The sequence below is a fragment of the Diceros bicornis genome, chromosome 35 (assembly GCF_020826845.1).
Source record: "Diceros bicornis minor isolate mBicDic1 chromosome 35, mDicBic1.mat.cur, whole genome shotgun sequence".
NCBI classification, from domain to species: domain Eukaryota; kingdom Metazoa; phylum Chordata; class Mammalia; order Perissodactyla; family Rhinocerotidae; genus Diceros; species Diceros bicornis.
The window spans coordinates 8,644,661-8,663,826 of NC_080774.1; the positions used below are offsets into that span (position 1 = coordinate 8,644,661).

The 19,166-nt window shown below is 41.3% G+C and overlaps 1 protein-coding gene across 1 annotated transcript in view; it reads right to left on the reverse strand.

Annotated features, from left to right (window-relative positions):
* Nucleotides 1-2,577: 2,577 nt before the first annotated feature.
* P2RX7 (purinergic receptor P2X 7) overlaps nucleotides 2,578-19,166 on the reverse strand; it is a 40,602-nt gene continuing 24,013 nt past the window's right edge. The window contains exons 9-13 of the mRNA XM_058531393.1: nucleotides 14,206-14,296; nucleotides 12,807-12,872; nucleotides 12,570-12,719; nucleotides 8,573-8,674; nucleotides 2,578-5,340 (exon numbers count right to left, since the gene is read on the reverse strand). Of these exons, the coding sequence (XP_058387376.1) occupies nucleotides 4,843-5,340; nucleotides 8,573-8,674; nucleotides 12,570-12,719; nucleotides 12,807-12,872; nucleotides 14,206-14,296 (907 nt within the window). The 3' untranslated portion in view covers nucleotides 2,578-4,842. The remainder of the gene's footprint in view (nucleotides 5,341-8,572; nucleotides 8,675-12,569; nucleotides 12,720-12,806; nucleotides 12,873-14,205; nucleotides 14,297-19,166) is intronic.

A 19,166-nucleotide genomic window follows, 5' to 3' on the forward strand; every position in this document is an offset into this window, starting at 1 on the left:
GGTAGCAGTGTCTAAATCTGTCCAGGAGAGAGCAGAAGGTGTTGAGTCGGACACACAGAGATGCCCAGAGTGAGGACGGCGTGGGATTAGAATATGGGCTGAGAAGAGTACAAGCAGCAGAGAGTGAAGCCACGCCCAGTGCACTCTAGTGGCGCATCTGAATAAATGCTGTTGGGGGTGGGCGGTCCCAGTTTCTTATGGGCTCTAGGAGGCAGCACTTTGTGCAGACAGTGACTCTGTGCAGAAGCCAAGTCTCTAATTTTTGAAGGTTGCTGGAATTAGGAGCACCTTAATCTCCTCCTCTGTACTCCATTGGTGAGGGAGGGATTCCCACCCTAGGGTTATGGGGTTGGCCAAACACGTGACACCCAATGCTGGACTAATGAAATTGACAGCAATTTATTAGTCACATATACTCCCAGCTGGGGAGATAAGGACAGAACATGCCTTGCAGGGTCACATGGGGATGGCATTTAGGAACAGAGTGAACATCCAGAAGCAGTGGAAGGCAAGCTTACTTTGTAGTATCAAGAGGGTGAGGTGCTCTGTGGTTCCCATAGGAGGATGTGATTGGCTCTTTTGGATAATTCTGTGGGCTCGTGGCAAACTCAGACCCACTACTTAGGGAGAAGAAGGAACTGCATCTGGTCCATTTGATAAGGAAGATTTTTTTAACTAGGTGACCTTTTCCATGGGAGCAGACTGAGGAGAGGAACTTGTGGTTAAGCCATTCTGGTCCCTCCTGATTTCACCAGATGTCAAGGCAGCATGTGATATTAGACCTCACTTTCAGGCCTTACATCACAGGGTGGAATGCATCAGTAGGCAATGTTGACTGCCCTTCGTCTCTAGATTTGGCACATTGCTGCCCCTGACTCGAAGCTCAACAAGTCCCACCAACTTGGGGCAGGAGATATTCTAAAAATCAAGGTACACTAAGGCTTTTCCTTTTTTTTTTTTGCTGCTGATCTTTTTGTCATTTCCTAAGAGGAAGAGGAGGAGAGAAAAGAGAATCAGTCCATTTTGCTTCATATTTGGGGCAGATGTTTCATGGAATAGGGAAAGACTGAAGAAATTATATCTACCACCACTCCTAGTTCATTTTTCACACAGTGATCAGACTAATCTTTTAAAAATCAAATATACTCTCACCAGGCTCCTACTTAAAACCCTTCAGTGGCTCTCCATTGGTCTTTCTTAGGATAAAGACAAAACTCCTTGTCATTACCTACAAGCTCGATGCAGTCCAGCCCCTGCCTCCCTGTCCAGTCTTGTCTCATGTCTTACTTCCCTTACTATTTATAGAACAGTCATACAGGTCTCCTTTAAGTTCTTCAAACCTGCTATACTTTTTCTGCCCCAGGGACTTTGTACGTGTTATTCTCTATGCCCAGAATGCTCTTTCCTCTCCTATTTACCTACTTATCTAGTACTTATCCTTCAAATTTCAGTTGAAGGGCTCCTTCCTCAGGGAGGACTTCTCTGATGTCCGCAAATAGGTCAAATTCCCCTATTATAGGCTCTCAGAGCATCATTTATCTTCTTCATCATGATACTCAACACAAGGTGCAAGTTTACATTTGTTTGAATTATTTAACTAATGTCCATCTCCTCACGTCTCCATGACAGCAGCAACCTTATCTATCATTGGTGACTAGTGAGTGTGTAAAAAAAAAACTCCTGTTTTCCTATACTTGACTCACTTCCGACACCCACACCAACCAATTCTCCAAGGCTCCAGACACCAGCCGGGTGTGGTACAATTCAGTTATGACATTAACTACCTGCAGCTAGCACAGACTGCACAGGTTAAAGGCTCAGTCCCACAAGATGGTCCCCCACTTCAAATCCCAGTCACAAGTCCCCGATTGTCACCTGTACTTCTGACTAACGGGCTATAAATTGGGCGTTCCCATAATCCCCTCCTCAGTTTCAATCATTTGCTGCAACAGCTCATAGAATTCAGGGAAACCTTTGCTTACATTTACCAGTTTATTATAAAGGACATTATAAAAAATACAGAGGAACAGCCGGATGAAGAGGCACAGAGGGCGACGTCTGGATGGGTCCCAAGCACAGGAGCTTCTGTCCCTGTGGAGTTGGGGTGCACCACCCTCCCAGCATGTAGAAGCTCTCTAAACCTCATAGTTTAGAGATTTTTATGGAGGCTTCATTGTGTAGGCATAATCAATTATTAACTCAATTTCCAACCTCTTCCCATTCTAGAGGATGAGGGAGTGGGGCCAAAAGTTCCAAGCTTCTAATCATGGGTTGATCTTTCTGGGGACCAGCCCCCATCCTGAAGTTGTCCAGGAGCCCACCAAGAGTCGCCTCATTAGAACACAAGACATTCATATCACCCAGGAAATTCCAAAGGATTTAGGAACTCTGTGTCAGGAAGCAGGGGTGGAGACAAAATAGGTATTTTATTATGTCGTAGTGCCTCAATGAATATGTTGAATGAATGTGTCAATGAAGGAGCTAACTGTGATTTGGGGATCTTCTGAGAAAAGAATCTAAAAGGAACACTCAATAATCATGAATTATACATTATTTTTTATTATCAAAGTAGTCAGGTTAAGACATATACATTACCAAGCTAGAATTAGGAAAAGTTTAAAAAATAGTTCCCTCTAAAGAGAGAAATGCAAGTCCATTACCAATTCTACATGAAATCAGCCAGTGATACAAGAAAGCAGATCTCTGATACAGAGATGAAGTAGTGAATACTGTCCAATTACCATGATAGAAAAATGGATGTAAGTACGAGAAAACAGATCCTACAAAATGTGACTCTCCTTGGGATGCCTTTGGCGATGACATTATTTTATGCAGTAGACTAAAAATAAGAATACAAATATGATGCATGTTATTGTAGGAAGTGTCAGACATTTTGCACACAGTTGACATAACACATCACTCTCTCACCCTCTCACCTAAAGCATCTGTGGGGAAGGTGAAGGAAAACAGTAGGTGGATCCAGTGGTATTTGTCATTCTAAATTCTATCTGGGGCCTCTACAAGGTGACAGAAACATGCTAGGAATAAGGCACCCAAAATAAGGTATAAAGGTTCAGGCCATCAAATGGAAATCTGTAGCAGTTACATAGAATTCTAGGAGTAAAAAATTTCATTGCTGAAGAAGTCATATATAATCCTCTTTTCAAAAATATCTCTGAAAGGTAGTAAAAATGAAAGTTGAATCTGGTCTAAGTAACTTGATTCCTGAGTTTAAAGCCAGATAAAATCCTGGGTCAAGAAAAGATTTTTGTTCACACTATTTTACATTAATACAGTAGAAAGCTGCTGGTTTTAAAAAGTATCAAAATGGTAAATCTTAGAGTGTGCATAAAAAACCTCACAGACCCTTCATCAGTCACAGTATTGAATAGTGGTGTCTATTTATTCTTTGAAATAGTTGTTGTTTAGAAATAGATGACTAGTCAATTCTAGTGCCAAACCCATGAAAAGGAAATGCTGCAGAGGATCCTAACACCTACAACTATCCATTTTCATCTTCTTAGCAGTTGATGTATAGAAATGGTAAAGGTTTGGGTGGGAGTTGCTTTTTAAGTAGCATCCAGACTGCATCCATTCTAATTTGCTGCAAAGTACAGGATGTTAAAGGCATGAAGGTGGCTTTTTCCAGTTGTTAACAGCAGTAGTTACTTGTAGTCATGGAAACATGATGCGGATTGGAATGTATTGAGTAGCTCGGCAGTTAGATTGGATGATTCCAGGGCTTGTCTGGTGAGTTACCTGATTTGGTCTGCGGCCCTCCTAGAACTGCCAAATAGAAACCTAAGCCCCTGAGGGGGTCCAGGAGTGGTCCAGGCTCCCTAAGAACCTTAGAACCAGGGCCGGTATGGGCTGAGTCTATGTTCCCATGAGTCAGGCTTGCTCTCTGTCCCACTTATTTGTTGCTGTGTAACAAACAACCCAAAACTTAGTGGCTTAAAACAACCATTTTGTTCTGTGGGTTCACTGGGCAGCTCTCACTTGGGGTGTCTGCAGTTGCAGTCATATGTTAGCAAGCTCGAATCCTCTGAAGTCTTCTTCTCTCCCATGTCTAGTGACTGGGCTTGGATGGCTTGAAAGCTGGGGGCTGGTTGGGTGTCTCTCCTCTCCATGTGGCTCTTTGGGCTTCCTCACAGCAGGGTGGTTTCAGGATAGTCAGACTTTTACCTGAGGGCTGACTTTCTTCACAGCAAGAGTGTCAAGGGACAGGAAGTGGAAGCTGCCAGCCTCTTAAAACCAAGACCCTGAAGCTGACACAGCTTAACTTCCACTATTGGATAAAGCAGGCAGAGCTGCCCAGATGCGAGGGGAGGAGACATAACCTTCAGGTCTTGACGGACAAGTGCCAAAGAATTTGTGGCCACTTTTAATCTTCCACATTCTCCAACCAGAACCCAAAATGTTTGTTCATAGTTGGACATTATCCTAGTCTGACCTCATAACGAGCTGCTTTGCATTCATGTAGCTCTGTATGCATTAAGGAGAAAGTTCATGTACACTGTCTCAATTTATCCTGCCAATATCTCTGTGAGATAGTAGTTTGGATAACAAGGCGACTGAGATACAGAGGTTAAAGGCCTAGGATCACACAACTTCCTAGGGACAAAATTAAGACATAAATCTGAATCTCTTGACACTTAGTCCATGCTGAGGAATTCTGGTTTGTTTGTTTGTTTACCCCGGCCACCCTCCTCTCTGACACACATAGCTGTAGGAGAGGAAAGCACATTGCCCTTTGGCTGAAAATCTGGCCACAGATCTTTGCAGGTGAAGCTCCAGGTGCAAGCAAAGGTAATGTTAATATGACTGCTCAGTCCCGTGCCATCAGTAAGGACCCTTGAAGCCACTGTACTGGCCTTCACTCTTGGGAAACTCTCTGCGGATCCTCCAGCGGCAGCAGCTAGGCAGGATAGCAAAATCAGCCAGGTCCTGGGAGCCAAAGCGCCAGGTGGTGTAGCACCTGTAGGCACAGTGCCGCAGCTGGCTGTTGGTGGAATCTGCGTCCAGCACCAGCAAGGGCTCCTGGTAGAGCAAGAGGAACTGCAGGACACGTCTGGACAGGACGAGCTTCTTGAACGGCTCTGAGGTAGTAATGCAGGCACCCACCTTTTTCCGGCAGCACAGCTCCTCCAGGCACCTATGGCTCTCAGGGAGCTGGGATGGGAGGCAGTTTCCACACTGGCACCAGTGCGGGCTGTCTCTGTGTTTAGGAGTCACCTCTTCACTAAGCAGCTGGATCTCCTCTGGTTGTTGAGAAGTTGGGGGTGGGTCTTGGAGAAACAGGGGCAGCCTGGACAAGTCTGTGAAGTCCATCGAGGGTCTCTGAAAAAGTCAAGTTTCCAAACCCATCAGCGATGACAAGCCCTAGGGTTCTCGGTTCTAGTTTCTTTAATTTTATTAACTTATAAAATTACATTTAATATGTTAATACTAGTAGCTGTCATTTATTAAATGTATGTATCAGAACATGTGCTAGTGTTTTACAAGCGTTGCCTCATTTAAGCCTTTGAAGAACCTCATGAGATATGTGTCCTTATCTCCATTTTACACATTTCGAAAGTGAAATTCAGAGAAGTCAGGCCTCAATGCAGATATCACCTCTTCAAAGAGAACTTCTTGCCCTGACCACCTGATTTAGGTAGTTCCCCTCCTCCCAGGTCATTCTCTTAGCACATCACGAGATTCTACATTCTTCATAGTACTTATCACCATCGGAAATGATCCTATTAATTGATGTGTCTACTTGATTCTTCTTCCACATGAAAGCATTTGTTTATTGCTGTATCCTCATCGCCTCACACAGTTCCCAGCACATAGTAGATTTGTTGACTTAGCTCCACTCTCTCCATTCCCACCAGGCTGCCTCTTCTGGCAATTATGTTTGTTATCCTCCAAGAGAAGTTGCAGTAATTGCCATCATTTATGTCTATTGTTTGTGACATACAAACACAAAGCAAGCCTGAGTCCAGTACATTAAAACCGAATAGTTCTTGTACATGAATGTTCACAGCAGCACTATTTACAATAGCCAAAGGATGAAAACAACCCAAGTGTCTATCAATGGATGAATAGATTAAAAAATGTTATGTTCATACAGTGGAATATTATTCAGCCAACATATAGGAATGAAGTACTGACACATGCTACAACATGGATGAACCTTGACGACATTATGCTAAGCGAAAGAAAAAGCCAGACAAAAAAGGACAAATGTTGTATGATCCCATTTATACAAAAGGTCCAAAATAGGCAAATCCATGGAGACAGAAAGCAGATTAGTGGTTGCCAGGGGTGAGGGGGAAGTGGGAATGGGGAATGGCTGCTGAATAGATACAGGGTTTCCTTTTGGGGTGATGAAAAAGTTCTGGAACTAGATAGTGGTGATGGTTGCACGGCATTGTGGATGTACTAAATGTCACTGAATTGTACACTTTAAAATGGTTAAAATGATCAATTTTATGTTATATGTATTTAACCGTGCGCGCACACACACACACACACACAAGTTCGTGTTACACCTAAACCCAACAAGGACATTATAGTCATGTGTCGCTTAACGACGAGGATACATCCTGAGAAGTCTGTTGTTAGGCAATTTTGTCATTGTGTGAACATCATAGAGTGTATTTACACAAACCTAGATGGTATACCCTACTACACACCTAGGCTATATGGTACTAATCTTATGGGACCACTGTTGTATATGCAGTCTGTCATTGAAAGAAATTTTGTTATGTGACACATGACTGTACAAGAATAGAAAAATTCTCATCAATCTCTCAAGAAGAGATGTAAAAATCTTAAATATTAGTGAATTGAATCCAGCAATAAATACAAAGAATAATACATCACCTTCAAATTGATTTTATTGCAGGAATGCAAGGTTGGCTTAATATTTGAAAATCAATCTGTGTAATTCACTACAAAAAAAAAACAACTCATTGATTATTTCAAAAGAAGTAGAAAAAAGTTTATTTAAAAATTCAGGGGCCGGCCCAGTGGCACAAGCGGTTAAGTGTGCATGCTCCGCTGCGGCGGCCCGGAGTTCGCCGGTTTGGATCCCAGGCGCACACCAATGCACTGCTTGGCAAGCCATGCCGTGGCAGTGTCCCATATAAAGTTGAGGAAGATGGGCACAGATGTTAGCCCAGGGCCAGTCTTCCTCAGCAAAAAAAGAGGAGGATTGGCAGATGTTAGCACAGGGCTGATCTCTTCACAAAATAAATAAATAAATAAATAAATAAATAAATAAACAAAAATTCAATATCCATTCATGATAAAAATTCTTAGCAACCTAGAAACAGAAGGAATTTTCTTAATCGTATAGAGCAATCTTTAAAAACCTACAGCAAATACTATAATGAATAGTGAAATATAAAAAGCTTTCTTCCTGAGATAGGGAATGAGACAAAGATGTCTGCTATTATTGCTTCTATTCAGTATTGTACTGGAGGTCCTAGCAGGTGTAATAAACACCTAGAGCTGGAAGAGGCAAGGAAGGATCCTCTCCTAGAGACTTCAGAGGGAGCACAGCCCTACCAACACCTTGATTTCAGAATTCTAGCTACCAGAACTGTTGAGAATAAATTTCTGTTGTTTTAAGCCACTTAGTTTGTGGTAATTTATTATGGCCACCATATAAAACTAAAACAGTGAAGATGTCCAGAAATCAGAACTGCTGGGGAGAATGTGAATTAGAACACCCACTTTAGAGAACTGTTGGTAGTATCTACTAAAGCTGAACATATGCCTGCCTTATGACTCAGCAGTTCCACTTTTAGGTGCCATATGTTTACCATAGCAACATCCCGTGCATGAGCTCACAGCAGCATGAGCCCCAAAAGGGAAACTACCCAAATGTCCACCAACAGTAGAATGGATAAATAAATTGGATGTTTATAAAATGGAAATTATATAACAATGAGGATGAACTATTGCTATATGCAACGTCATGGATGACTCTCACAAAAATAATGTTGAGTGAAAGAAGCCAGACACTCAACAGACTAGGTACTAAGCATATACTATAGGATTCAAATTTTATAAAATTCTAGAAGAAGTAAAACTAACCTTTGGATACAGGATAATGACAACTTTTTTGTGTATGTGTGCATGAGGAAGAGTAGCCCTGAGGTAACATCTGTTGCCAATCCTCCTCTTTTTGGTGAGGAAGATTGGCCCTGGGCTAACATCCATGCCATCTTCCTCCACTTTATATGGGACGCCGCTATACCATGGCTTGATAAGTGGTGCGTAGCTCCATGCCCGGGATTCGAACCTGCGAACCCTGGGCCACTGAAGCGGAGCGTGCGAACTTAACCACTACGCCACCGGGCCGGCCTCAATAATGACAACTTTTAAGGGAGGGTAGTGATTGGGTGGAGGCATGAAAGGACTTCTGGTAGTAATATTCACTTTTTTAATCTAGGTGCTGGTTACATATGTTTACTTTGTTAAAATTCATCAATTGTGATTTGTACAAATTTCTAGAGGTATTTATATTGAATAGTAAGTTTTCTTTTTTTAAAAAAATGGACTAAATGTCTTAACTTACTGGAACTTCTTCACCCTTGACATCTTGCAGACTTCTCCCAAGTAGCTGCCGGTCCACCATCCTAATGTGGGCTTCATCCACAAAGGACACATATTTTAATGTCTAGGAAAATAAAATTAAAATATGTACCCATTTTTGTATAGAATTATCAAGAATTGCATATCTGAACATATGTAATGCAACTGTTATTCTCATTTAGCAAATGACAAACTGTTAAACAAGCTAAGCAAAAACTCTTGCTAACCAAGAGTGAATGCTTTTGAATCCAAAGGTAAATCAGATTGCAACAAAAAGAATAAAATACCTAGGAATAAACTTAACCAAAGAGGTGAAAGATCTGTACACCAAAAACTATAAAACATTTCTGAAAGAAATCGAAGAAGACACAAAGAAATGGAAAGATAGTCCGTGCTCTTGGATTGGAAGAATTAACATAGTTAAGATGTCCATACTTCCTAAAGCCATCTATAGATTCAATGCAATCCCTATCAAAGTTCCAACAACATTTTTCACAGAAATAGAACAAAGAATCCTAAAATTTATATGGAACAACAAAAGACCCTGAATAGCTAAAGGAATCCTGAGAAAAAAGAACAAAGCTGGAGGTATCACACTCCCTGATTTCAAAATATACTACAAAGCTATAGTAACCAAAACAGCATGGTACTGGCACAAAAACAGACACACAGATCAATGGAATAGAATCGAAAGCCCGGAAATAAACCCACACATCTATGGACAGCTAATCTTTGACAAAGGAGCCAAGAATATACAATGGGGAAAAGAAAGTCTCTTCAACAAATGGTGTTGGGAAAACTGGATAGCCATATGCAAAAAAATGAAAGTAGACCCTTACATTACACCATACACAAAAATTAACTCCAAATGGATTAAAGACTTGAATGTAAGACCTGAAACTGTGAAACTTCTAGAAGAAAACATAAGCAGTACGCTCTTCGACATCGGTCTTAGCAACATCTTTTCAAACACCACGTCTGACCGGGCAAGAGAAACAATAGAAAAAATAAACAAATGGGACTACATCAAACTAAAAAGCTTCTGCACAGCAAAGGAAACCATCAACAAAACGAAAAGACAACCTAACAATTGGGAGAAGATATTTGCAAACCATACTTCTGATAAGGGCTTAATCTCCAAAACATATAAAGAACTCATGCATCTCAACAACAAAAAAACTACCAACCCAATTAAAAAATGGGCAAAAGACCTGAACAGACATTTCGCCAAAGAAGATATACAGATGGCCAACAGACACATGAAAAGATGTTCAAAATCACTAACTACCAGGGAAATGCAAATCAGAACTACAATGAGATATCACCTCACGCCCGTCAGAATGGCTATAATTAACAAGACAGGAAACAACATGTGTTGAAGAGGATGTGGAGAGAAGGGAACTCTCATACACTGCTGGTGGGAGTGCAAACTGGTGCAGCCACTATGGAAAACAGTATGGAGATTCCTCAAAAAATCAAGGATAGAACTACCATATGATCCAGCTATTCCACTGTTGGGTATTTATCCAAAGAACTTGAAAACACCAATTTGTAAAGGTACATGCACCCCTGTGTTCATTGCAGCGTTATTCACAATAGCCAAGACTTGGAAGCAACCTAAGTGCCCATCAAGGGGCGAATGGATAAAGATGTGGTATATATACACAATGGAATACTACTCAGCCATAAGAAACGATGAAATCCAGGCATTTGTGACAACATGGATGGACACTGAGGGTATAATGCAAAGTGAAATAAGTCAGAGGGAGAAGGTCAAATACCGTATGATTTCCTTCATTAAGTAGTAGATAATAACAACAGTAAACAAACACATAGGAACAGAGATTGGATTGGTGGTTACCAGAGGGGAAGTGGGGAGGGAGGAGGGTGAAAGGCATAATTCGGTACATGTGTGTGGTGATGGGTTGTAATTAGTATTTTGGTGGTGAACATGATGTAATCTATGCAGAAATAGAAGTACAATGATGTACACCTGAAATTTTTACAATGTTATAAACCAATGTTACTGCAATAAACAAAAAATTTTAAAAAAACAAAGAAAAAAAAAACAAAAAAAAAAGGTAAATCAGAAATGGAACCCCAAGCACTTTATTTGTAGACGCAGAGTATCCACAGCTTACTGCCCAATATTTTTACATCCCCCAGGTGCTATTGTGTTCCCTCAATTTTAGTTATTCTAGATTGAATATCTCTGGAAATTTACACTATTGCAACTTAAATTATTTATATTTTCATTAAATTTCATCCCATCTTGGGCCATGAAATGGTGATTGCTTTTAGTTGCAAAGATGAACTTTTATTTTAAATTGCAAATACATGTACAATGAACAATGAATCGTGCATTCAGCTGCTGGAAAAGGACAGTAATGTTCTTGGATGAGGGAAAGACAAAGAAACCCTCTTTGTTGTTTTTAAGTACCAGAGATTTCTCTTTGATTGGAGGAAATCGTGGAGTCAAATGTAGAGGACCTGCTTAGTAAAGTCCAAATTAATCAAATCAAAACCATACAGATGAGCTAAAATTCCCTTTGACCACTCCCCCATCCTAGACTCCTTTCCAGAGGCAATCACTGCTATCACTTTTGTGTATATCCAATACCTTTTTGTATACATATATTACCCCCCTTACACATATATATGTGTGTGCATGTGTGCATATAATGCATCTAGAAAATGTATAGAATATATAAAATATATAGAATATATATGTATGTATATATATGTACATATATAATATACATGTAGAAAATACATAGAATTAGTTTATGTCTGTAGTTGGGTTTTTTTGTGTGTGTGTATGAGGAAGATCAGCCCTGAGCCAACATCCATGCCAATCCTCCTTTTTTTGCTGAGGAAGACTGGCCCTGGGCTAACATCCATGCCCATCTTCCTCTACTTTATATGGGACGCCGCCACAGCATGGCCTGACAAGCAGTGCTTTGGTGCGCGCCCTGGATCTGAACCTAGGCCGCCAGCAGCCGAGCGCGCTCACTTAACCGCTATGCCACGGGACCTGCCCTGTAGTTGTTTTTTAACCTATAAATCATACCATATATATTGTTCTAGAGTTTGCATTTTTCCTCTCAACAAATATCTTGGATATCTTCTTATGCCAGTACCGATAACATAGTAGTTATGAATATGGATTCTGAACCAGCCTGCTTAAGTTGGAATTTCAGCTCTGCCACTTACTAACTGTATGACTTTGGGCAACTTATTTAACCTACCTGTGCCTCAATTTCCTCATCTATAGAAAGAGATAATAGTAACACCTATCTATAATGCTACTAATAATCACGTAATCACATAAACCTATCTATCTCTAGGGTTATTGTGAAAATTCAATGAGTTAATGTATATAAAGCACTTCAAAGTGCTGTATGAACATTTGCTATTATTACTATCTACCTCATTCTTATCAACTGGTGACAGGCATTCCTTACTATGGATTTATCAGAGTTTATTTCACCCTTCACCTATTGGACATTTGGGTGGGTGCTCTTTCTTCACTGTTGCAAACGGCGCTGCGATGGACATCTTGCACACGTGTACTACTTGAGTACCCATGTGGATGTTTCTCTAGGGCAGGTATGGAGAAGCGGAAATGCCAGGCTGTAAAGTGTGTCCTGTTTAAATGTTATTAGATACTGCCAGATTGTTCTCCAAAGTCATTATACTATCTTTTTTTTTTTTTGGCTATACCAATTTAATAAATCTGTCAAAATTGACAAATCCTGGAACATAAAAATTTGTTTTCCCTATATCTTGCCTCTCCATTTTTGTTTCTATTCTTCCCTGAGACCAAAGGATTCATCTGAGAGGTGGTGGATTGGGGTAGAGTCCAGAGACCTGTCCACCATGGGATTACACCTGTGATTTTGGCCTTATTCTTGCACATTTCTCAGTGATCTAACGGACTCCGTGGGTGTTTGGGGTCCTATAGACACCTTGAGCCTTACCGGCTTTGGCTCCACAATGGACTCACACTTCTTCCTGTAGTAGTATTCATTGACTGAGCAGGGCTTGCAGCATTTGCAACAGGGATAAATACGGGTCCGACAGCCTTTACTCGAGTAAGTGTTGATGAGAAAGTCGATGAACAAGGTGGCCTGGGAAAAACCCAGACAAGTGCCATGTTAGTGAAACTTCTTTTTGCCCAATTATTTTCATCAAGCGTGGGAAAGAGAATCCCTTACCAAACCAAAGTAGGAGAGAGTTGAGCCGACGAACACAATCAGCTGGATAATGTCAAATTTTCCTCCCTGAAAACAGAGTGGGAAAGGTTACTGAGCTGAAACTCAGAGCAATGCTCTTTTGCTCTAACCTGTAATTGTTAGTTCTAGCAGAGGAGGGAGCCCAGGGCTGTGACTTTGATAGATGCATCCAAGGTGTTCACAGCAACAGAGACTGTGGAGACTGGAAATATGACTCCCACTCATGCTGTTTCTGCCTTCTAGGATGTGCTTGAAAGCATGAATGTTTTAAACAAAGAAGCGCTGGAACCCACACATTCAGAGGAGAACCACTGAAGGGTTGTTGTTTTTCCATACAAGGGGAGGGTTTCAGACAAGCTTTCCCTAAAAGTGGTTTGAGATTACTTTGGAAGCAGAGGGACGGAATGTCTGCACAAACCCTTCCCTCGGGTGTGCTTGTGGTTCTTATTCTCAAGGGTCTTTCTATCCTTTCAGCTTATATCTCATTGACTCTTATGCCGCTTATCACCTTGTTACATAAATAATATGCTGTTGGACAAGCTGTTGTGGCCATCTATCGATTTTTCTATGCCCAGCATCCCCTCCTTCTTTCTTCTGGAGACAGCACCGCAATTTGCCTTTGGAGAACCATCTTTGTCCATACTCAGTCTATGTAGTTTAGGGGGAAGGAGCTGGTTCAGGGCTGGTCCAAGACCAGCCATTGAGAGTACAGCATGGCCTTGATCACAGTGATTAGTTCAGCAGTGGGCATGTGGCCCATATTGGCCCAATCAGAGCCAATGGCATCTGTCTGAGGCCTTTGCTGACACTTCCAGCAGAGATGTTCTCTTTTCATTGAGGTTGCTAAATTGGTAAGATATAAGGAGCTGCCTGTGACACTACCACATAGAGGTGGCTAGCTGAGGATAACACCAAAACAGAGGAGAACAGATGTAAAAGATGGAGGGAGGCAGATTCCCGATGATGTTGTTTGAACATCTGGATCCAGCCATGCCTGAAGCCTGAAAATTGCCCCTGGATTTTTCAGCCATGTGAGCTAAAAAAGAAAAGACTTTTTTTCTTAAGCCAATCTAAGTTGGATTCTGTTACTTACAACTATTTTGCAGAGGAATTTCTTCCTCCTCTTTTTTTTTTAAACATAAGAGTATTTTTAAAGTTGAATATTAGATTTTTTTCCCAGTCCCACTCTTGTACTCATCAGATGACTTGTTCCTGGACAGGGCTCCCAAGGACATTTCTTCTCCCTCTCTTATCCTACATGCAAGATGCACAGTGCCAGCTAATGACTGTGACCAGAACATTCACCCCTTGAGGCACTACAGCAATAATTAGGACACAGTCATAGGAATGGAGGTGCCAGTGGCTGGGAGCAGAGACTTACAGTGCCAAAAACCAGGATGTCAAAACGGATCCCAAAGACTTTTATCAGAGTCCGTTTTTCAACATTGTTTTCCTTATAGTACTTGGCATATCTGTAGAAGGAAAAGGATCCATATTTATAAAGATCTATCTGAAAATGCTGGTATTTTATGAAAAGAAAAACCAAAACAGCAGCCAATCTAGTCTTCCTTGTCCGTCTTCCAGCTCTGCCGCAGTTGGCAGAGGGAAGAATACAATCCAAACTCACGAATTACTCTCTCTGCCCACCTGGGACTGAAGCACCACTTCCCCACGTCACCTCTTCTAGTTCCACCATCACAGAGTCATGGAAAAGCTGCTTTTCATTTAAGATTAAAATGAACAATTTTTAACCAATACAGGATTAACAGCAGGCAGAGAAATTTTTAAAAATAGCTTTAAGCAATCTGATTATTCCTTGTGAGGGAAAAATTGATTTGGCTTCTAGTACAAATGGAGGGGGAGGGGTGAATCTTAGATTCTAATTATTGGATTGGGGACAGATACACCTCAGCAATCTGTTCTCATTGTATTTTCTTAGCTTCTGTATTTGTCTATTTCACGTCTGTTATTACAGGGCCAAACTAACAGCTACAATTGTTTACATCTCCCCTGTGATCCAGCTTTTGCAAGAGTGTGAAAATCATGTTACAAACCCTCCAACCAATCCCGACTCCATATCTCCAGCCATCTCCTTTACCTAACTCTCACACTGCCAACCTACGGTACACTAAATCACCCAGGGCCGGGTACCAAACGACCAGAAGCCACCCTTATAGCCCAGAGCTTGCCGACATTACCTAAACTAACCAGTCCTAAGCTGTTTCCCCTGCCTTGCCTTTCCCACGAGAAACACAATGTGCTTTTCCCTCAGTCCTTCTACCTCCTGACCAAATCTGGTGCTTCCCCCTGTGGCCCTGTGTGGCATGGCATGCCCCTCCTCTTAGGAAATGTAAGTAATAAAATATTTTCAATGGCATTGGCCTCTCCATGTCATCACTCAGTCACCTTTATAAATTAAGACTCAGGCACAAATCACAATCACCCCAAATACGCAACTTTCACCAGTGCTGCAGTCAGGAAAATGGTATGTTTTTTTTTATGAATAATTAGGAAGGTTTAAACCACATGTCTCACGAAACTTTTAAACGTGTCCCTCCCTCTTACCACCTTTTGCTGGTGGTTTTAGGTAAGGGTATATATTTTCTTTCTGAGTTATTAATTCACAATCTATTTACAGGTGTGGGGAAAGAAGAAAACAGAAGACAGATGCTCTTCCAGAATATAGTATGGAACATCTGAAACTCTTTTTTAACTCTCAAAAGCTGACGTTGAGGCCGGTTAGATATTCTCAGGTGCTTCAGTGCCTGTTTTTGGCCAGAGGGGTTTCGACTTCTTTGCATCTGATTGTTCTTGTTTCATGACCATTCTTTCCTCTTCTGCTCTGTTGAGTAATTTGTCTTTTAATACACAAAGCAAGCGTGCATCCCACTCCATGCCCCAGGGCTGAGATTCTCTAGGAAGTTGGTTTGCCTGGGAAGGTTAACACTAGACAGTAAATACCTGTATTTCTGTTTCAGTGTTTTGGTACAGTGGTTCTCAAACTTAGGGCAAGAATCACTTGGGAAATGTGTCCAAAAGGCAGATTCCTGCGCCTCACCCCCAAAGGGTGGTTTCAGGTCTGAGATGTTCCTAGGAATCTGTGTTTCCAGGAAAGGTACTGGGTGTTTCTTGTGCAGGTGGACAGTGGGCCACACTCTGAGAAACACCAGGCCCTGGACAAAGATGTTTTTTGTACATTGTAATGGGTTGAGTAGTGGCCCCCAAAGATACACCCAAGTGCCCAACACCCATACCTCTGAATGTGGCCGGCCTTATTTGGAAATAGAGTCTTCGCAGATGTAATTAAGGATCTCAAGATGAGATCATCCTGGATTTAGGGGGGCCCCTAACTCCAGTGACTAGGGTCCTTATAGAGAAAGGAGAGGGAGAGTTGAAAGAGAAACACAGAGGAGAAGGCCATGTAAAGATGGTGGCAGATATTGGAGTGATCAGCCACAAGTTAAGGAATGCCTAGAGGCACCAGAAGCTGGAAGAGGCAAGGAAGGATCCTTCCCTAGAGCCTTTGGAGCAAGCGTGTCCCTGCTGACACCTTGATTTTGGACTTCTGGCCTCCAGAACTGTGAGAGAAAAAATTTTTATTGTTTTAAGCCACCAACTTTGTGGTAATTTGTTATAGCAGCCACAGGAATCTAATACATACACATTCTGAACCAGAGAAGTGCATCAGGCACGTGCTTTACACATGCTGTACTAAACTGAATTACATATTCTCTGAATAAGGACCTCGTGCCATGGATCTTTTGGTAAAGGACAAAATTTTGTAATGTGACCAACTTCTTCAACATCCTATGTTTTGGAAAGTTATATTTTCTCATATACCTCATATAACCTGTAATTTCCTTCTCTTCTGTGTGGCTATTTGAAGATAACTTGTCCGGTTACCCGTCAGATCTCGACAATTTATTTTTGGCCAAAGATTTCTTATGATGCTCGTTCCAGACAACAAATGATCTAACACTTTGTTCTAAAAGAATATTAACATCATAACCACCTCAGTTCTTCAGAAAGCTCAGATCTCTCCAGGAGCTATTGTTCTCAGTCTTACCTCAGCAACTCGAAGGACATTTTGCTAACATCTGGTTGGTACATTGCCCTGCAAGCTTCTGCTGCTTGCTAAAAAAACAGCCTGCGAGGGCAGTCAGGGGACCACTGATCTGGTCCTCTCTTCTTGCTAATGGCCATAGCTTATTCAGTAGAGCAGCAGGGGATGATCAAAAAGTTACCTAAACTAGGAGCTGGTTTTAGGGCCCTGGATGAAACTCCACTGACCCAGGAGGCAAAAAGCCTCTTCTGTTTTGATCTCAGCTGGCTTTTTTCAAGGGTTTCAAGCTCAGATGCCTACAGGGGCCAGGCATAGAGCAGAAATGAGTTATTCAAGCCAGGTATAAGACAGCAAGGAGTGGTGAGGACAGTGGCAAACCCAAAAGACACGACTTTCCTAAAAGGAACCACTGATGTTCAGCTCTAGCCGAATGCTGCCATGTAAGATATGAACCCAGAGTTGTCAAATGGTTGAATTTTTTTAAATAGTTTAATTTTTTAAGAAAAATAAAAAGTCCAGATTTTTGTGTAGAATGTCTCAACTTTCAAAACACTATGTAGGCCACAAACAAAAAAACAAAAAAATATAGTTGAAGGCTACTTGCCAGTTTATGATGCTGCTTTAAGTAAAATAGAAATAGACCCATTTGCTTGAGCAGACCTCTCTAGAAGTCAGTAAGAATGCTAGCAGAAGGGTTAGGAAGCAGTGACTGTGTGTGTGTGTGTGTGTGTGTGTGTGTGTGCACACCTGCACTTTTGCATGCACTCACATGCACAGATTAAGTAGACACATCATTTTATTCTGAATCAGCATCACGTGGGAACTTGTTAGAAATGCAAATTCTCAGGCTCTACCCCGGACCTACTGAATCAGACGCTCTGGGGGCTGGCCTGGCGACTTGTGGCTTCACAAGCTCTCCAGGTGATTCTGATGCACACTCAAGTTTGAGAACCACTGATCTAGAACCTTGATACTCAAAGCATCTTGCATCACTCATTTCTGTTACAACCTGGTTGTAGAGACGAAATGTAGTACAGTGAAACATCTCAGAAGAAAGTACATTTGGGATGCTAGATGATATAGTCTAGACCAGCGCTTCTCAAACTTTAATGTGCACATGAATCTCCTGGGAATCTTAAAATGCAGATTTTGATTCAGTAAATCTAGAGTGGGGCCTGAGATTCTGCATTATAACAAGCTCCCAGGTGAGGCCCATGCTGCTGGTAGTGTTTTATTGTATAAATATACACAATTTATTTCTCCAATCACCTGTTGTTGGGCATTTGGGTTATTTCTGGGTTTTGGCTCTTATGAATAAGGCTGCTGTGAACATTCATGTACAAATCTTTGTGTGGACATATGTTTCTTTTCTTTACCTAAGAGTCAGATTTCTGGAGGATAGAGTAGATGTGTGTTTAACTTTATAAGAAACTTCCCAACAGTTCTTTAATGCGGTTATACCATTTTACACTCCCACCAAGAAAATAGGAGCCTTCTAGTTGCTCCTCCTGCTTGCCAACATTTGGAATTGCCAGTCTTTTTAAATTTTAACCATTCTGGTGGATATGTAGTTGTATCTCACTGTGGTTTAAATTTGCATTTCCCAGATGACTAATGATGTTGACTTGTCAGAGTTTTATATTATATTTTTGTCTTATATTCTACTTATATATTCTACTTATACTTATATTCATGTCCTACTAGGATATAAGCTAAGTAGTAACTTTGTCTATTTTGTTTACCAATATATAGCCAATTGGCACAATATTTTTTTCTTCAATATATATTTGATGAATGAATGAATGAGGAATGCCAATATCAGTTTCCTACTGGCTTCATAGGCAAATCGTATAACCATTATTCAGGGATGTACTTGGCAACTCTGAAAAGGGAACAGCATAAGCCTACTTTGTGTCTGGAACCAGGGTACAAAATGCCCATAACCACAGTCACAGAAACCTGCCTGGCTCCCACAGGCAACGATGGGTCATGGAGACTGTGTTGTAAGCCTCAAACTGAAGGGCCAAGTTAGTGTTGGGACAGAGTTGTAAGAAGATGCTGAAAAAATGATCCAGACAGAGGAGGTAATGTGGAAACTAGGTTAGGATGGCACAGGATCACCAGTGGGCAAAAGTCAGGAGCAGAGAAGTGAGCTGTGCAGAGGGTTAAAACAAGAGTAGATCAGCACCAAACTAGCACCAGCCAGCTTAAGAGTGAAAATGAACCAGGATTCTAGTAAATTTATAGGGTTGAAGTCCAGGAGCCAGAAGCATACACAA